Consider the following 18,752-nt stretch of genomic DNA (forward strand, 5'->3'; position numbering starts at 1 on the left):
TGTCCCCTTTCCTTCCCTCTCTCCTCCTTCCCTTCGCCCTCCACACTCTGTGCGTCTCTCCCTGCTCTCCATCCCTCTGTTCTCTCCATCCTCTCCGTTCCAAACCCTCGGCTCTCCTCCCTCATCCTCTCTCGCCCCGTCTCACTTCTCTCTCCTCTCCCAGTTCCTCTGCTCTTGCCCTTCTAATCTCTCTGCCCTCGTCCTCTCTCTCCACCCCTCTGCCCCCTCTCCTCTCTCCATCCCTCGGTTTCCTCCTCCCGCCTCTCGGTGCGTCTCCATGGTAACCGTGTCAGCGGGACCTCCAGGTGGTGGTGGTGTTAGTGAGGAGGACAGCTGGGCGGAGGGGGTGGTGCTGGGTCTTGGCATGGGCGGCGGTGGTGGGAGGGCGGTTCTGGATCCGGTCCCCGGCTCTCTCCCAAGATGCAACACCTGCGTCCCGGGCTTCGGACCAGAACACATTCCCCGCCCACGCGCGGCTGGCTTGATCGCGCAGTGCCAGGACTCCGAAGTCGTGCACATGATTCGGATCAGTGAGCAGTGTCCGCGTGCCCGGGGAAAGTGAGTACCGTTCAAGCAGCAGAAGTTTCTCCCCAGTGCCGTGTCTGCTGCGGAGGAGCCCTGTTGTACCGGAACGGGCATCCTCTGACCTAGTCCTCTGCTCCAGTGGTGCACTCCCCTGCGTTCTTCGTCTGCATCTGCATCAGGCCCTGCGCCAGGCGATCCGGCAGCCCCTGAGCCTGTACCTGTCCTGGCGTTGTCTCTCGGGGATGCCCCTCCTCGTCTCTCATAAAGGGACGTTTCATTGCTCCTGCTACGTGCCTTGTGCCAGGTTCCTCTCCCGGTCCTGTGGACCTGCAGGGAGAGACGGATCCCCCCTCGATTTTGATCACTGAGAGACCCCTGTGATTGTAGACCCCTGAAAAAGGCCACAAGATGCAGAGAGCAGGATTCCCTGAGATTCCCGGCTCCCAGCTGGCCGAGCTTCTGGGAGGCTGCTCTCGTTGTCCTGCGTGTCAGGGGGGACCCCCCGAGACTCAGGGGTGACCCCCGTGAGTGCGGGGTATCGGGGTGCGCGCGGCGTTGTTGCCACGCAGGTGGGCAGCAGTGGAAGTGCCAGCTGAAAGCTGGGTGGCATTCGGCAGCTTCAAACTCTGTGCCATAAAAAAAGGAGAAATATTTTTTACCAAATTGGAGTCAAAAAGGACAAGATGATCAACAGAAAGCAAATGCTATATAGCAAAAAAAAAACGGTGTGTAATTTGGCTGGTATCGATTGTAGAGCCTCCAGTTAATTTAAAAGAGCTGCTTCCCTGGAAAGGTCTTTGTAGAAATGAGCCTTCTCTGGAATAAAATCCCGGGACAACGTGATTGCATTTCACAGTATTATGGGTTTTTTTTTCCGCACTCCCGGCTTCCAAATGCTTTGCTAATGGACCAGAAAGAGCTGTTTGAAAATGAGCTTTGGGAATGAAAGGCTTGCGAGTGGCAGAGGGAGCTTAATCTTTTCAGTTTCGGCGACTCAGCGCTAAAGGGCAGGCTTGACGCAGCTTCCGAACGTGTCGGGAGCAGTGACCGGCGCTGACCCTGGCTGCTGTCCCAAACAGAGTCTTGGTCTTAATTAAACCTGCAGTAGTAAATTTCCCCTGTGACTTCCTCTTCCTCTTTCCGACAGCCTCCACCGCCATCAAATCGGGCTTCTGAATTCAGCGGACGGGTCCAAGGAGAGAGGCTTTCAGACGGCGGGGTGGGAGGAGGGGGGAAACTGGGGCCGAGATCTGGCATCGAATGTGGGCAGGACGTGCCCTGGCAGGGTGCTGGCAGGGAAGGCAGATTCGTCACCGGGGCTGGAAGAGAAGAGCGCATGTCAGGAGCAGAGCACTGCTGCTGTAGCACAGCCCAGGCTGCCCTGCTCTGCTGAGGCAGTGACGTACTGGGGACCGGGAGAGCGTCACATGTAGCAAACGGGGCTGCTCCGGTGTCAGCCATTCGGTGTTGTTATAGATATCGTGTACATTATGTCATGATATTGATGATGGGGCGGCAGTTTGACCTGCTCCCTCGCAGAGCGTAGTTCTTCGATTCATGCCTTGGGGACCTTCTGTGCGGAGTCTGCATGAGTCCCCTGCTGCGTGGGGTTTCTCCAGGTGCTCCCAGTCTCCTCCCACTGTCCAAAACTGAATTGGACGGGGCTGGGCTCAGGTTTATTGGTGTCTCTTAGGTTGCCTCTTGTACGTGTTTGCATGCCTGTCTTTGTGGTAAACTGGGAGGCAAACTTCCTCTTACAGGCTGCTGAAGTACCACACCACTGTGGCTCAGTCAGGGAGCAGAAGAGCAGGAGGAGAGGAACCATTTGGCCCATCAGGTTAATAGCTGCTTAATCCAAGGATCTCATCCAGCTGTATCTTAAAAGAAGCCAAAGCTCCTGTTCCACGCTCCCACAACCCTTTGTGTAAAGCAGTACTTCCTGTTCTCAGTTTTAAACGCAGTTCTACAAAGTGTAAGATGGAGTGGAACAGGACACAAGGCAGCAGACTGGTGCAATGCAGAGACGAGTAGAAGTCAGATCAAACCACAGCTCCGTGCTGCATCGCATGTCTCCTTCTGAAAGAGCCTAAATTGTTGCCTTCCTCTGTGTTCTGAAAAAGCTGCAGCAATTATCCCCCCGGCCCCTGTGATCACCAGCAGCGATCAGCAGGCGGAACGAAAGTTTCAAATGAGCTCTGGAGAGGCTTGAGTTAATCACACAAATTAAACAGTTTCAAAGTTGTGAAAAATCGGATGGCCGCTCTTCCGGGCCTCGTCGCCAAAATCTCGGACTCAAGCTGCGGCGTGACGCAGTCCTGCGCCCGGGCCGGGAGCCAATGAGCTTCCCTGCTTTTTCATTTACAAGTCCCGTCTGCTCCGCATCCGCTGGGAGGACGAGAGCAGCAGTCGGGGAAGAGGGAAAATGAGGAAACCACTCAGTACTTGGTTCGAGCCGCGGTCTGGTTTTTGTTCACCGGGGGAGAGACGGGCTGGCAGGTTACGAGGTTTCGTCACGGCGCCTGGCAGGGTGGTGCGTTAATCACCTGTGGCTCGGATGAGGTGGCACGCATGTCGCGTGGGTCAGTCTGCGCTGATTGGCTGGTGAGACGTGCAGAAGCCCCCCCCCGTCTCGGAAGTGCACCCCTTGAGCACCCCGAGGAGTCTCCTCGTTGGTGAGCCCGGCAGCTTCTGCTCACTTTGCTGTTTTCCCACAGTGAGACACAGAGACCACGCTGATGCAGCAGAGCACCTAGCAAATACAGGAGCAGGCTCAATGGTGCTTTCAGGTCGCTTGACGTTGTGCGTTCTGTGGGGCCTGATGCAGACGCTCAGGCAGAAGGCTGGTGCTTTCGCCAAGGGTGGTGCCATACTGTAGGGAAGCTCAGCGAAACCCACCCCTCTTGGTGGGTCCGAGCGTGTTTGGGTGTGACCGGGCCCTGTGCTCGTGCTCAGCGGGCCTGTCTTGCTTTCGGTTCTCCCCCGCTCTCCGGCTGCAAGTGGGATCTTCCGGAGAGCCAGCGCCAGGCAGCTTCCTGGTTCTGGTGCGGGCTCTGCCCGTCGTGGGTTCACTCGTTCGGCGGGATAAAGCACCACAGCACTGGCGGATCCGGCATGCGGAAACTCCCTTCGGCACCGCGGATCGCCTGTACCTTCGGCTGGGCCGAGAAATCAGGCTGGCGGGACGCAGGAGGAAGAAGATTCGGGAATGTAAGGTCAAGCTGTGTCCAGACCTGGTTATGATCTGCACTTTGATTCACTCTGCAGGGTTTTGTTTTTCTGGGTGGGGGAGACGCCTGTGTTTGAGAAAATGGAAACAGGAAATCGGCTTCATTTTATTTGTTCCTAAGCTGTGATTGGCTCTGAAGCTAAGAGGCAGGCTCTGAAGGGTGTGGGCTGCAGGGTGGGGTAACTCCGTTTGCCCATTTCTGCTCTCTCTCAGGTGTCCTGGGCGCCCACCCTCACTGCTCTGCTGCCGTCTCTCCCCCCCGACCCCCGAGGTGCCATGGCAACAAGTGCCCCACTGGTCCTGCTGGCAGTGTCCTTCCTGCTGCTGGCGGCGCTGCCCCCCTGCGCCCTGGAGTCCCAGCGGGAGCCGGGGGACCGCGCCTCGCCCACCGCCGCCCCGGAGCCCGTGAGCAGCTCCGCCGGCGAGCGGCGCTCGTGCAACGACACCGTGACGTGCAAGCCTGGCATCCTGCTGCCCGTCTGGGAGCCCAGCAGCCCGTCTCTGGGGGACCAGGTGGCCCGCGCTGTCGTCTACTTCGTCTCCCTCATGTACATGTTCCTGGGCGTCTCCATCATCGCCGACCGCTTCATGGCCTCCATCGAGGTCATCACCTCCCAGGTAGTCCTGCAGGGACGGGCAGGGGGCCTTCCCAAGCCCTTCCTCCTGCACTTGTTTGCTGATGTATTGAGAGGAAGAAAGAGGGCACTGACCTGTGCTGATTACCCTCAGTGGTCCAGACAGGGGCTATAAGCACAGATCCATGTGTCACAACAGTATTGACCAGTACGCACGTGTGCATATGTGAGTAATCCAGATCAACAAGACGACGCAAAGAGTTCAGCCCTCCTTGCCCTCTGCTTGCTCTTAGATCATTGATCCGACCTCACGGGTCAGTTTCTTGAAGGATCCCAAGATGCTCCAGCTCTCTGCCATGTCAGTTTCTACAGGAAGGGAAGAAGCAGCAAAGGAGCTGTGCTGTATTAGACCCAGTGTAGCGCGGTGCAGTGAAAGAGCTGTGCTGTATTAGACCCAGTGTAGCGCGGTGCAGTGAAAGAGCTGTGCTGTATTAGACCCAGTGTAGCGCGGTGCAGTGAAAGAGCTGTGCTGTATTAGACCCAGTGTAGCGCAGTGCAGTGAAAGAGCTGTGCTGTATTAGGCCCACTGTAGCGCGGTGCAGTGAAAGAGCTGTGCTGTATTAGACCCAGTGTAGCGCGGTGCAGTGAAAGAGCTGTGCTGTATTAGACCCAGTGTAGCGCAGTGCAGTGAAAGAGCTGTGCTGTATTAGACCCAGTGTAGCGCAGTGCAGTGAAAGAGCTGTGCTGTATTAGACCCAGTGTAGCGCGGTGCAGTGAAAGAGCTGTGCTGTATTAGACCCAGTGTAGCGCAGTGCAGTGAAAGCTGTGCTGTATTAGACCCAGTGTAGCGCAGTGCAGTGAAAGAGCTGTGCTGTATTAGACCCAGTGTAGCGCGGTGCAGTGAAAGAGCTGTGCTGTATTAGACCCAGTGTAGCGCGGTGCAGTGAAAGAGCTGTGCTGTATTAGACCCAGTGTAGCGCGGTGCAGTGAAAGAGCTGTGCTGTATTAGACCCAGTGTAGCGCGGTGCAGTGAAAGAGCTGTGCTGTATTAGACCCAGTGTAGCGCAGTGCAGTGAAAGAGCTGTGCTGTATTAGACCCAGTGTAGCGCGGTGCAGTGAAAGAGCTGTGCTGTATTAGACCCAGTGTAGCGCGGTGCAGTGAAAGAGCTGTGCTGTATTAGACCCAGTGTAGCGCGGTGCAGTGAAAGAGCTGTGCTGTATTAGACCCAGTGTAGCGCAGTGCAGTGAAAGAGCTGTGCTGTATTAGACCCAGTGTAGCGCGGTGCAGTGAAAGAGCTGTGCTGTATTAGACCCAGTGTAGCGCGGTGCAGTGAAAGAGCTGTGCTGTATTAGACCCAGTGTAGCGCAGTGTGGTGAAGGAGTTATAGACTCTGTGTAGCGCAGTGTATTGAAGGGGCTGTAGCAGAAGTGCTGTTGGTAAATATGTCCATCTCACTGTCCATGTGCAGGAGAAAGAGGTAACCATCACCAAGCCCAATGGAGAGACGTCAGTGGCCACAGTGCGCATTTGGAATGAGACAGTGTCCAACCTCACCCTGATGGCGCTGGGCTCCTCTGCACCGGAGATCCTGCTGTCTGTCATAGAGGTAGGCTCTCACTCCTCCTTCACTTACTTGCTCTTTCCCACTTACTCCACTGTCTCACCCCTCTGCTCTCACTGTCTCACCCCACTGCTCCCTCCAGCTCACTCCACTGTCTCACCCCTCTGCTCTCTTTCTGAACGTGTTTTGAACGGGCTTCGGAATTACCGTTACCTGCGTAGCAAGTGTTTTGTTTTATGTAGATGAGTCATTGCATTGATAAGGTGGTTGGAAATGAAGGACCTGTGCCCCCAGAGAGCCGAAGGCGCTCGTGTTGGACTCTGACTGTGTCCCCTGAGCTGTGTGACAGTGCCTGGCGTTGTTACAGCTGGCTTGAGAGGACACGAGCAGGCAGGCCTGTGCTTCAGAGTGGGGGTGTCTCTCGATGCCTCTCAATCAGCTTTTCTCAGGCTGTTTTCTGGGGAGCAGGTGAGTCAGACATGCTAAAGATAGATGCGTTACCATGTGGATCACAGCAAGCAGGGAATCATCTCCAGAGAGGTGCGTTCGGGAAGAGCCCTGAACCGGGCTCCACAGCCTCTCCGTCGGTTCTGTTTCCCGAGTCGCCCCTTGTGCACCGTGTGAGTGGGGCGCTGCTGCAGCGAGGGGGTGTGAGGGCCTGTGGCCCCATCAGCTGTTCAGAGCTTCGTGGCCACGTGTGGTGCCGTGTCTCTCACGTGCCTTTGCTGACAGGTGACCCCCCTCAGGCCAGGCGCACAGAGCAGCTTCTCCACTGCGGTGTCCCACTGTCTGAATTACTCAGTGTGTTACCCCTCCACACATTACCGTGATTTCACTGTGCTATTGCTAAGATTTCACTGCACTGCGTTGTTCTGCCTTTACTGCTCTTACCGTGTTTTTTACTTTGGTCTCACAGTGCTACACTGCACTGGACTGTGTTTTCCTCATGATGGGGCTGTATTGCACTGTCTTCCCTTTCCGGAGGGATGAGTTTGTTTGACTGCAGTGTCCACACCCGTGTCTGACCTGAACCTGTGTCCAGGGAGACCTGGTCACCGCTGGCTGATGACATCGTCCTAGTGACGGCCTGTGATCACCTGTGTTGCAGGTGTGCGGCCATCATTTCGAGGCTGGGGAGCTGGGCCCTGGCACCATCGTGGGCAGTGCCGCCTTCAACATGTTCGTGATCATCGGCATCTGCGTGTGGGTGGTCCCGGATGGCGAGACCCGCAAGATCAAGCACCTGCGTGTCTTCTTCATCACGGCCTTCTGGAGCATCTTCGCCTACATCTGGCTGTACCTCATCCTAGAGGTCATCTCCCCCAGCATCGTGGAGGTCTGTGTGTGTGTGTGTGTTCAGCACGAGACCCCCGGGGTGTGCAGTGTGTCTGTGTGTGTGTGTTCAGCACGAGACCCCCGGGGTGTGCAGTGTGTCTGTGTGTGTGTTCAGCACGAGACCCCCGGGGTGTGCAGTGTGTCTGTGTGTGTGTTCAGCACGAGACCCCCGGGGTGTGCAGTGTGTCTGTGTGTATGTTCAGCATGAGACCTCCGGGGTGTGCAGTGTGTCTGTGTGTATGTTCAGCATGAGACCTCCGGGATGTGCAGTGTGTCTGTGTGTGTGTTCAGCACGAGACCCTGGGTGCGCAGTGTGTCTCTGTGTGTGTTCAGCACGAGACCCGGTGTGCAGTGTATGTGTGTGTTCAGCACGAGACCCAGGTTGTGTGTGTGTGTGTGTGTGTGTGTGTGTGTGTGTGTGTTTGTGTGTCAGTGTATTAACCTGGTGTGTGTGTGTCAGTGTATTAACCCGGTGTGTGTGTTCAGGTGTGGGAAGCTCTGGTGACACTCCTGTTCTTCCCGGTGTGCGTCCTCCTGGCCTGGATCGCCGACAAGCGCCTGCTCTTCTACAAGTATGTGTACAAGCGCTACCGTGCCGACAGGCGCCATGGCATTGTCGTGGAGATGGAGGGCGAGCTGACGCCAAAGGGCGTCGAGATGATCATGGATGGCAAGTTCCCCCACCGGGGGGCTGTGGTCGCCATGCCGACAGACAGCTGCCAGGAAGCCAACAGCTCTGCCTCCCACCCTAGCAACACCCTCATCACCACCGCCTCCATGGAAACCAACAGGGAGCTGGATGAGAGCCGGAAAGAGGTGAGGTCCGGCCGCCAGGAGCCCCTAATTCAGAGCCTCCCTCCCCTGAACACCTCGGCCTGGCCCCCCTGAGCCCACACCAGAAGGGGGGTTCCTCCACACAGCACTGCGAATCACTGTAGCAATACTGCAGCACTCAGGGGCTTATCGTCCAAAATAAGATTCAGCATTATAATATCAACCAAATATTGTGAAATATTGACAGTGAAACCAGGAAGCACTTCTGTGTGCAAAGGGTGGTGGGAGCGTGGAACAAGCTACCCAGCTGTGTGGTTGAAGTCGATACCCTGGCTGTATTGAAAAAACAAAGTATGAGATCCTTCGATCTGTTATGAGCCACTGTACCAGCTGGGACACTGGTAGCCATTTCTACAGCTGCATGGGAAGGAAGCACAGCAGCACAGTCCACAGTGGGGATTCAAACCCGCAGCCTTCCAGTCCTTGCTGTGGCATGTTGCCCTGTCCTGTGCCCTCCTGCCCGCCTGGTTCTCACTGCTGTCCTCCATCGGACAGCAGAAATCAATGGAAAGTCATCCTCCTGCCACGCACTGTCCCATTCCAGGCCAGCGCTGAGCGCAGGTTTTCTCATGCCAGCTCTTCGGTGTCCGGGCTTCTCAGGGCTGCTGCTGGAGACAGACCTGGTCTTCCCACTGGCTCTTATAAAAATAATAATTATTATTATATTTGCTTACACTTATATAGCGCTTTTCTGGACACTCCACTCAAAAAAGAGCTTTACAGGTAATGGGGATCCCCTCCACCCCCTCCAGTGTGCAGCCCCACCTGGGTGATGAGACAGCAGCTCTAGAGCACCAGTCCTCTCCCCACACACCAGCTCTCAGTGGGAGGAGAGCAGAGTGATGAAGCCAGTTCAGAGAGGGGGATTATTAGGAGGCCATGACTGGTAAAGGCCAGTGGGAAATTTGTCCAGGACACCGGGGTAACACCCCTACTCTTTTCGAGAAACGCCCTGGGATTTTTAATGACCACAGAGAGTCAGGACCTCGTTTTTATGTCTCATCCGAAGAGCAGCGCCTGTTTACAGTACAGTGTCCCCGTCACTATACTGGGGCATAAGGACCCACACAGACTGCAGGGTGAGCGCCCCCTGCTGGTCCCACTAACACCTCTTCCAGCAGCAGCCTTGCCAGGAAGTCTCTCATCCAGGTACTGACCAGGCTCACACCTGCTGAGCTCCAGTGGGTTGACTTTTGACTTGCTTATGCTCATGAAGTACAGGATTTAATTGATTGGACCTCTTTACTTCAACAAAAGCTTTCAATAAGTTGAACGGGCTTCGGAATTAGCGTTACCCGCGTAGCAAGTGTTTTGTTTTATGGAGATGAGTCATTGCATTGATCAGGTGGTTGGACATGAAGGACCTGTGCCCCCAGAGAGCCCAAGGCGCTCGTGTCGGGAGTGTGGAATTGTGCTCCGTACCCTCTCAGGAGCGATAGCGGGGTCAAGCCGGTGACAGATCGATGACAGTTTCTCCTTCAGAATGTCCTGGCAGAGTTGAGTCCAGCTGACAGGAGCAGCGCAGGTTCAGACGTGGGGTGTCTGTGCTCGGCTGGGGAGCCCAGGGTGCCGAGCTGCACTCAGTGGTATGAAGTCAGAATCCGCCCGAAACAGGGTGTGAACCCCTGCTCCGCCTTGATCCGCAGGTGATCCGCATCCTGAAGGACCTGAAGCAGAAGCACCCGGAGAAGGAGCTGGAGCAGCTGGTGGAGATGGCCAACTACTACGCCCTGCTGCACCAGCAGAAGAGCCGCGCCTTCTACCGGATCCAGGCCACGCGCATGATGATCGGCGCCGGCAACGTGCTGAAGAAGCACGCGGCCGACCACGCGCGCCGCGCCGCCGCGGCCGAGGAGGCGCCCGACGAGGACGACGCGCTGCTCTGCAGCCGCATCGCCTTCGAGAGCGCCCACTACCAGTGCATGGAGAACTGCGGCACGCTGAGCCTGGCCGTGACCTGCCAGGGCGGCGCCGGGGCCAGCACCTTCTACGTGGACTACCGCACCGAGGACGGCTCGGCCAACGCCGGCTCCGACTACGAGTACAGCGAGGGCACGCTGGTGTTCAAGCCCGGGGAGACCCGCAAGGAGATCCAGGTGAGGGGGGGGGGGGGGAGGGGGTCTCTGGTCCTCAGGAAACTGGGGTCCCTGTGTTTCAGTCCTGGAGCACTAGCGCTGAGGACACTGGGATCATTCCAGTGTCGCTCGGCTCTGGTCCTCAGGAAACTGGGGTCCCTGTGTTTCAGTCCTGGAGCACTAGCACTGAGGACACTGGGATCATTCCAGTGTCGCTCGGCTCTGGTCCTCAGGAAACTGGGGTCCCTGTGTTTCAGTCCTGGAGCACTAGCGCTGAGGACGCTGGGATTGTTCCAGTGTCGCTCAGCTCCAGTCCTCAGGAAACTGGGGTCCCTCTCCTGGCTGCCCTTTTGGAACTGGGCCCAGTTCAGTCCCTGTCCAGCTGTACTGGGAGAGACTGGCTCGGTTTCAGTCCTGGAGCACTGGCGCTGAGGACGCTGGGATTGTTCCAGTGTCGCTCGCTCCGGTCCTCAGGAAACTGAGGTCCCTCTCCTGGCTGTCTTTTCTGGAACTGCGCCCAATTCACTCCCTGTCCAGCTGTGCTGGGAAAGACCGTCTCGGTTCCGGTCCTGGAGCACTGGCGCTGAGGACGCTGGGATTGTGCCAGTGCCACTGTGGAGGTTGACGAGCCCTCTATTTGTCTCGGTTCCTGTGCTGTATTAATCTTGTCCCTCCTCCTATTACTGGTAGCAGCAGCAGGGGTTTAGTAGCAGCAGTAGCATGAGGCTCTAGACTGTGACTAAAAGGGTCATAGATTTGACTGAATAATGTGGCAAAATGATGTTTTTTGTGAGGCCTGTTGCTAAGGGTTCCTGTACCACAGCAATAGCGACTTGGCCTTTAAAAAAACATATGTTAGAGCGCCACCCAGTGGCTGTCGACCTCGAGGACGAGAGTGAGCATCAGTAATGGTGGTTAGCAGCAGTGCGAGAGGTGTTCATAGGGAGAGCGAACTGCAACACATCAGCTGCTGTGAGTGACAGACTTTGCTGCTTCACAGCTTGTCCACGGTGGGTTTACTGTCTCTTGAGCTCTTCAGGTGCAGACTCCACCTTCAGGCACTAGTTAATCGTTCGTGACAATGAGCTGTTATTGGTCTGGTCCTGACCCAGCCCGTGCTGGACCCTCCTGGACCCACCCGGGCCCGGCTCCTCAGTGAGCCCAGCCTGTGCCCTGTGCCCTGTGCCAGGTGGGGATTATCGACGACGACATCTTCGAGGAGGACGAGCACTTCTTCGTCCGCCTGCTGAACCTGCGCGTGGGCGACGCCGAGGGCATGTTCGAGAGCGAAGACGGGCCCGGCGGGCCCAAGGCCCGGCTGGCGGAGCCCGCCGTCACCACGGTGACCATCCTGGACGACGACCACGCGGGCATCTTCACCTTCGGGGAGCGGGTGCTGCGGGTGAGCGAGAGCGTGGGCACGATGGAGGTGAGCGTGCTCCGCAACTCGGGCGCCAGGGGCACCGTCGTCCTGCCGTACCACACCGAGGAGGGGAGCGCCAAGGGCGGCGGGGTGGACTACGAGGACGCCCGCGGAGAGCTGGAGTTCACCGACGACCAGACCTCGTGAGTCCGACTGGCGCCCGGTGCCCTTTATACCGGGCCTCACAGCGACACACCCAGCTGCACAGACAGCACAGCACACAGCGCACAGCGCACAGCACACAGCACACAGCACAGAGCACAGAGCACAGAGCACAGAGCACACAGCACACAGCACACAGCACAGCGCACAGCGCACAGCACACAGCACAGAGCGCAGAGCGCAGAGCGCAGAGCGCACAGCGCACAGCGCACAGCGCACAGCACACAGCACACAGCACACAGCACACAGCACACAGCACAGCACACAGCACACAGCACACAGCACACAGCACAGAGCACAGAGCACAGAGCACAGAGCACAGAGCGCACAGCGCACAGCACACAGCACAGAGCACAGAGCACAGAGCACAGAGCACAGAGCACAGAGCACACAGCACAGAGCACACAGCACAGAGCACAGAGCACAGAGCACAGAGCACACAGCACACAGCACACAGCACACAGCACAGAGCACAGAGCACACAGCACACAGCACACAGCACAGAGCACACAGCACAGAGCACAGAGCACACAGCACACAGCACAGCACACAGCACAGAGCACACAGCACACAGCACACAGCACACAGCACACAGCACAGAGCACAGAGCACAGAGCACACAGCACACAGCACACAGCACACAGCACAGCACAGCACACAGCACGCCCTGGGATTTTTAATGACCGCAGAGAGTCAGGACCTCAGTTTTAAGTCTCCTCTGAAGGACGGCGCCTTTTTACAGTATAGTGTCCCCATCACTATATTGGGGCATTAGGACCCACACAGTCTGCAGGGTGAGCGCCCCCTACTGGCCCCACTAACACCTCTTCCAGCAGCAACCTCAGCTTTCCCAGGAGTCTCCCCTCCAGGTACTGGCCAGGCTCACACCTCCAGCCTGTGAGGGCGGCCAGCTGTGAGCTGCAGGGTGATATAGCTGCTGACCTATTCAGAAACCTGGCATTGCACCACAGCCTCGGGACTTCAGGGGTTCCTTCAGGGAAATGGGTCACCCTGCAGTGCAGACGGGGCTCTGCGAGAGCAGGGATCGGGAGAGCTTGCCGGAGTCACGCCAAGGCCTGTAGCTGGAGCTCTACTAGGTCCTTGTCCTATTAGGGTTGGCGAAATGACCAGAGGAGGACACAGACTTGATCCTGCAGCCCAACAGTCTGCGAGCAACACCAGTAAACCCTTCTTAAAGCAAACCATGGAATTCTGTTCGCAGGAGCTGTCTCGTCCATGTGAAGCCGTACCGGGTTTTCTGAGTTTGCTGCACTGCGAGGTCAGCTGTGCGGGTGTCTGCCGCGGGAGTAAACACAGATACAGGGGCCACACGCTGCCCATGGCTCTTGGGTCACCATGAAAGCCCTGCTCCCCCGCTGTTTATAAAGGCTGCGATGGCACTTAACAACATGTCAGTAGCTGTAATTATGATGTGGCTTTGCCCAGGTTTCGTTAGCGTTGGAAATGGCACTTGTCTAGCATAACCTGTATGAAACCTATAACCTGTGTGTACCCAAGCTCCACAACAGCCTGTTGGTCACCTATTCCGAGTCCATCAATCAGTTGTCCGAGTCACCTGCCTCACTAGGGGTTTATTGAGCTGGGTGGGCCAGCTGGCTTTTGGCAAGTGCTGGCCAAGCAGGGGAGGTCAGCTGTAATAGAAGAGACGCCAACATCCCGCGTAAGCAACGGCCCCAGGAGACCCGACGTTTCTGTCCCAGTGTTTTGATCCTGCTCCGACTGACAGCGCAGGGGTCATGTGGCCACGCACACAGAGCTCTCGGATGCTTTCCATGTCACTTGTGCTCAGTGTCTCTGTAGTGGACGATTTCCCAGACACAAAGTCACCTCTTACTGCAGCACTACTTTTCCACCCAGCCCAAGCTCGGCGGTGCTCAGTGCTTGTGACCTGTTTCCTAATTTCAGAAGTGGTTCCAGATGTACACTGCTTCTTTGCAGGCACGCTTTTTAAACAGGGGGCCTGTTATCCTCCTGGCTCTTGGTGAAATGACAACCTCCACTACATCAGGGCGAGCAAACCATAGCGCCCTCCCTCTTGCCGGGTGATTAAACTCCTATCTCCCCTGGCCTCTGCGCCAGAGGAGAAGCCGAATCAAATCATTTCATTCAGGTCAGGGGGAGGAGCTGGACCCTGCCCAGCAGCTCTCCCAGCTCTGCGTCCGCATGAATAATAGAGACTCGAGTTTGGGATTGTTCAATTATTAATCCCTTGCCTAGCAGGTCAGATGAGGATAGGTCCTCATTTACAGTGACACCTGGGTTCAATTTCTGGGTTCAGATCTGAATTTGTGCTGTATGTTGAGTTTTCCCCAGTCTAGAAACACGCTGGTAGGTTAGATGGCCTCTGTGAAACTGGCTCTGGGGTGAGTGTGCGTGCTTGTTTCTGTGTGTGCCCTGCGATCAGCTGCCCTCCCCGGCACAGAGTGTCCTGCCTTGCTCCCGATGCTTGCTGGGATAGGCTCTGACCTCCCCTGAGGCCCTGTGTTGGATACAGGGGCTAGAAAGTGGATGGATAAAGGCACTGTGATTTTAAACCCAGGTTGGTACACAGAACGCCAATTAATTCATTAAGGCAGGATGGTGTTTTCCCAGTGCGAGATCAGTAAATTCATTCGCACCGGTGAAGTCTTCGTTTAGTATACGGAGAGGGCCGATCAATCAGACTGTGAGCGTCTGTGCGATAAGGGGCTCGTGTGATAAATCTCAGGTAGACATTACAGGGCTGCCCGAGGCCCTGCGATAAATCACATTGCCAGGCCCGGCTGTGGGCATTTGCACAGGCGGGAGTCCAGACAACGCAGAAAACAAGATTTCTGGTGATAAAGGAAGCCAAGTTCAGGTTTGACTTTGGCTTGTAATTGATCATTCAGAGTTTTGAAAATGAAAGCACTGTCCGCGCAGTGGACAAGGAAAAGTGTGGTGATCGCTTTTTTTTTAAGGGAGCAGTTCGAAATATTCCTACTGATGTCTGATATCCTTTCGAAGAAAAAGATCTGGATGTCTGCCTGTGTTTGTGACTAGGTTGTGTACAACAAATCTGGATTGAGAGCATTGGAGAGGTTAGGAAAGAGAGGAGGATGTTCAGCGTTTGTGTGCCCAGGTGCAGGTTGTTGATCCAAGGGTCTCCTCCTGTTGGCTCGTGAACTATCCCAGGGAACTGGCTGCAGGCGTGGGGCTGGGCAGGCTGCTCCCGCAACTCTTTGTGTAAAGAAATACCTGCCTTTAATTCCCGATAGTTTCCATTTGTGCCCTCTGGCTTGTGTTCCACTAGGCTGACATTACCTCTGAGGATTTTGTATGCTTTATTCACATCCCCTTGTAATCTTCTCTTCCATGACTAAAGATATTTAGTTCCCACTTACTCTGTGTGTGACATTTAATTAACCTATTCTGGACTTTGAGGGCTGAAAAGAATTCCTGAAAGACTGCAGTAGCTGATTGCATAATACCGTGTATGTTAATGATGAAGGTGTTGCAGCGTGTGTCAGCGTACGTGTTTAATATATTCATGGTTTTGACAGGCACCTATCTGTTGCCAATATGAGGACAAAATCTGAGAGAGAGCCTTCCCACAAAGATCAGCAATTGATATGTGTTGCAAAAAGATAAATTACTTTTTTTGTAAACCAAATGGCGTCTTCATTTAAATCTTTCCAGTGTTAAAGCACAACGAAACCACAGAAAATCCGCTGTCAAACCAGAGTAAATCAGTGTGACAGTAGATAATGCATAATGACCCCTCTGACCCCAGAATGTCTGTCCAGCGCCTCTCAGTTTATTGATGCAGTCAGCCAGACCTCTCCTTCGCTTCCACCAGAGAGTGTCTCGTTCTCTCTCTTTCAGTCCTCATGTCTGTCCTCCTCTCTGTCTCTCTCCCTCGCTCTCACCTCTTCCAACCCTTCTTCCCTCTCTCTCCCCCTCTAACCCCTCTTCCCTCTCTCTCCCTCTCTCCCCTCCTCTAACCCCTCTCTCTCCTCCTCTAACCCCTCTTCCCCCTCTCTCTCCTCCTCTAACCCCTCTCTCTCCTCCTCTAACCCCTCTCTCTCCCCCTCTAACAAGCAGTGGAGCTCACCACTCTGCTGCACTCTAGCAGCTCTCCAGCAGCTCTCTCAGCAGGAATGCCACTGTGTCTGCGCTCCGCTGACCAGTCTTGGCACTCTCTCTGTCTTCACTCCACTGACCGGGGCCCCTGTGGAGGAGGAGCAGAGTGGGCAGGGTCAGACCAGAGCACCCAGGGTGCCAAGATCCCTGTCCCAGTGGCTCCAGCTGGGCCCTCAGTGCCATAACTGAGCTAATTAACCCAATTAATCAGAGCTCCTTTAATTGGTGTGCATCCCTGATCTGAGAGATGCAGTCTTCAAGTCACTTCTGAAATTGGTAACTAAAAACACCTGAGAATAATTGTAAGGTATGAGCTGGATTGGGGATGGTGTTGAGCAGCAGGTGCCCGGACTGGTGCAGACCTGTGAGCGGGTGACTTCACCCACCCGGAATCCTGCTACGTCACTGCCTTGTGGCTCTGGGGTCCTGGGATTAATTCCAGCCTGGGAGTCTACTAATTCCAGAATTCCTCCTGTTTCCCCAAACTGGTAAATGGCAACTCGAAATTGTGCCTATAGTTTCTGTACTTCGAAATTGTCCATACTTTATATGTACCCCTAAATTGTCCACACTGTATTTGTACCCCTAAATTGTCCATACTGTATTTGTACTCGGTACCCCTAAATTGTCCGTACTATATACTGGGGTGGAGCGGTGGCTCTGTGACCTGGAAGGTTGCCAGTTCAAATCCCGCAGCCGGCAGAGGAATCCAACTCCGTTGGGCCCCTGAGCAACGCCCTTCACCCCAACTGCTCCAGGGGCGCTGTGCAATGGCTGACCCTGCGCTCTGATCCCCAGCTTCTCTCCCTGTCTGTCTGTCTCATGGAGAGCAAGCTGGGGTCTGTGAAAAGATAATTGCTGTATTTGTACCCCTGTCATCGCTCGTGAAGTCCCGGCCTACGGGTCGAAGGGGAAAGGTCACGGCCGGCTCTGAGCAAGCTTTAACACACGAGCTGCGTCGCAGGCCTGCAGGACTAACATCCAGCTTGCTTTCAGCCATCTTCCATGTGAGGCTGCACTTCACTTTGTGAGTTAATTTTCTCAGGAATCACAAGGAATAAGTGGGTTAAGAAAGGCCCACACTCAATTAGATGGGTGAAAAACCCCTGATAGAATTTTTTGAGGAAAACATATGCTCTGTACAGACTTCATTTTCATTGATCTTTTTAGCTTTCGCATTTTTTCCAGCACTTAAGAACAAACCAGTTTTAGCACTTTGTCAGTGCAAAATTCATCAAGCACAATCCCCCCTCAGACACGAACAGCGTTACAAGACTCGCACAAAAACATTCATCACAAGATTCATGCTGAAACACAAAAACATTCATCACAGGATTCATGCTTGAACACAAAAACACATTTATCACGAGATTCGTATTTAAACACAAAACATAGGAATTTATCATGAGATACATGTTGAAACACAAAATACAGGAATTCCTTACAAAGTCTATATTTAAACACAAAATATAAATTTATCTCGAGATTCAAAGAAATTATCACAAGGGCAGTGTGTCCCCACAGTGGACACACAAGGGCAGTGTGTCCCCACAGTGGACACACAAGGGCAGTGTGTCCTCACAGTGGACACACATGGGCAGTGTGTCCTCACAGTGGACACACAAGGGTAGTGTGTCCTCACAGTGGACACACAAGGGCAGTGTGTCCTCACAGTGGACACACATGGGCAGTGTGTCCTCACAGTGGACAAACAATGGCAGAACATGCTCACAGTGGACACACAAGGGCAGTGTGTCCTCACAGTGGACACACATGGGCAGAGTGTCCTCACAGTGGACACACAATAGCAGAATGTCCTCACAGTGGACACACAAGGGCAGTGTGTCCTCACAGTGGACACACAAGGGCAGCAGAGCCCTGTTGAGAGCGTGTGAGTGTGTTGTCTGTTGACAATCAGTCAGTGTGTATAGACCAGCAGTCAGTGAGAGGAAGAGAGATTTGATGCAGGGAAGGGCTTTCTGTGTACTGTGTATACTGTCTGCTATTTGAAGTAACTTGTGAATTATTCTGTGTAGTCTTGCATACTGCTTTACTCCAGTATTTGGGGTTAAAATGTCATTTGTATGTCACATAATGTTTGCTGTGCACAAACTCGCAAAGCTGTGAATGTCCGAGGACAATCGGGGTTGTATCTGGTGAGGCTGCAAGACAGGCGGCTACATTGCTCCCCTTCTCTTCCCATCTCTCCCTTCTGTCTACTTCTCTTTCTCTTTGGTGCAACGGCCTTATTTCATTCCATTCTCTCTCCTCTACTCTCCCCCTCTCTCTTCTCCTCCGTTCCTCTCTCCCCTCTCTCCCCTCTCTCCCCTCTCTCTCCTCTCTCCCCCCTCTCCTCTCTCTCTCCTCTACTCTCCCCCTCTCTCTTCTCCTCCGTTCCTCTCTCCCCTTTCTCCCCTCTCTCTTCTCACCCATTCCTCTCTCCCCTCTCTCCTCTACTATCCCCCTCTCTCTTCTCACCCATTCCTCTCTCCCCTCTCTCTCCTCTCTCCCCTCTCATCCCTCTTTCCCCTCTCACCCCTCTCTCCTCTCTCTCCCCTCTCTCCTCTCTCTCTCCTCTACTCTCCCCATCTCTCTTCTCCTCCATTCCTCTCTCCCCTCTCTCTCTTCTCTCTCCCCTCTCAATTCAAGGTGCTTTATTAGCACGACTGATGGGTACAACCGGTGTTGCCAAAGCAAATAAAAATAATGAAATTAACATCAAACAAAACAAAAATAAAAGTAAAATAAAATCTACATATTACAGACATTTACAACAAAGACATATCATAAAATATTGACATATACTGTAGACAGATGGAGCATTATTGGGAGACTGTTCCTCAGGCTGGGAGTTCCCTCCTCCCTCTCCCAGTAGGATTGGGACCTGTTGTGATTCTGGCAGGAGTAGGAACT

The 18,752-nt window shown here is 54.6% G+C and overlaps 1 protein-coding gene across 4 annotated transcripts in view; it reads left to right on the top strand.

The window, feature by feature from the left end:
• The window catches only part of LOC148672230 (sodium/calcium exchanger 2-like), a 67,830-nt gene that overhangs the window by 25,167 nt on the left and 23,911 nt on the right, over positions 1 to 18,752 (top strand). For 3 of the 4 annotated variants that reach the window (XM_088627768.1, XM_088627765.1, XM_088627766.1), the window contains exons 2-7: positions 3,965 to 4,369; positions 5,796 to 5,933; positions 6,997 to 7,224; positions 7,710 to 8,039; positions 9,704 to 10,153; positions 11,322 to 11,698. In XM_088627768.1, the coding sequence (XP_088483894.1) occupies positions 4,028 to 4,369; positions 5,796 to 5,933; positions 6,997 to 7,224; positions 7,710 to 8,039; positions 9,704 to 10,153; positions 11,322 to 11,698 (1,865 nt within the window). In that variant the 5' untranslated portion in view covers positions 3,965 to 4,027. Of the gene's footprint in view, positions 1 to 1,740; positions 3,733 to 3,964; positions 4,370 to 5,795; positions 5,934 to 6,996; positions 7,225 to 7,709; positions 8,040 to 9,703; positions 10,154 to 11,321; positions 11,699 to 18,752 lie in introns of those variants that run through there. The other variant, XM_088627767.1, reaches the window with a different exon arrangement.

This window comes from Lepisosteus platostomus, chromosome 4, assembly GCF_059453375.1.
Source record: "Lepisosteus platostomus isolate fLepPlt1 chromosome 4, fLepPlt1.hap1, whole genome shotgun sequence".
In the NCBI taxonomy this organism is placed as follows: domain Eukaryota; kingdom Metazoa; phylum Chordata; class Actinopteri; order Semionotiformes; family Lepisosteidae; genus Lepisosteus; species Lepisosteus platostomus.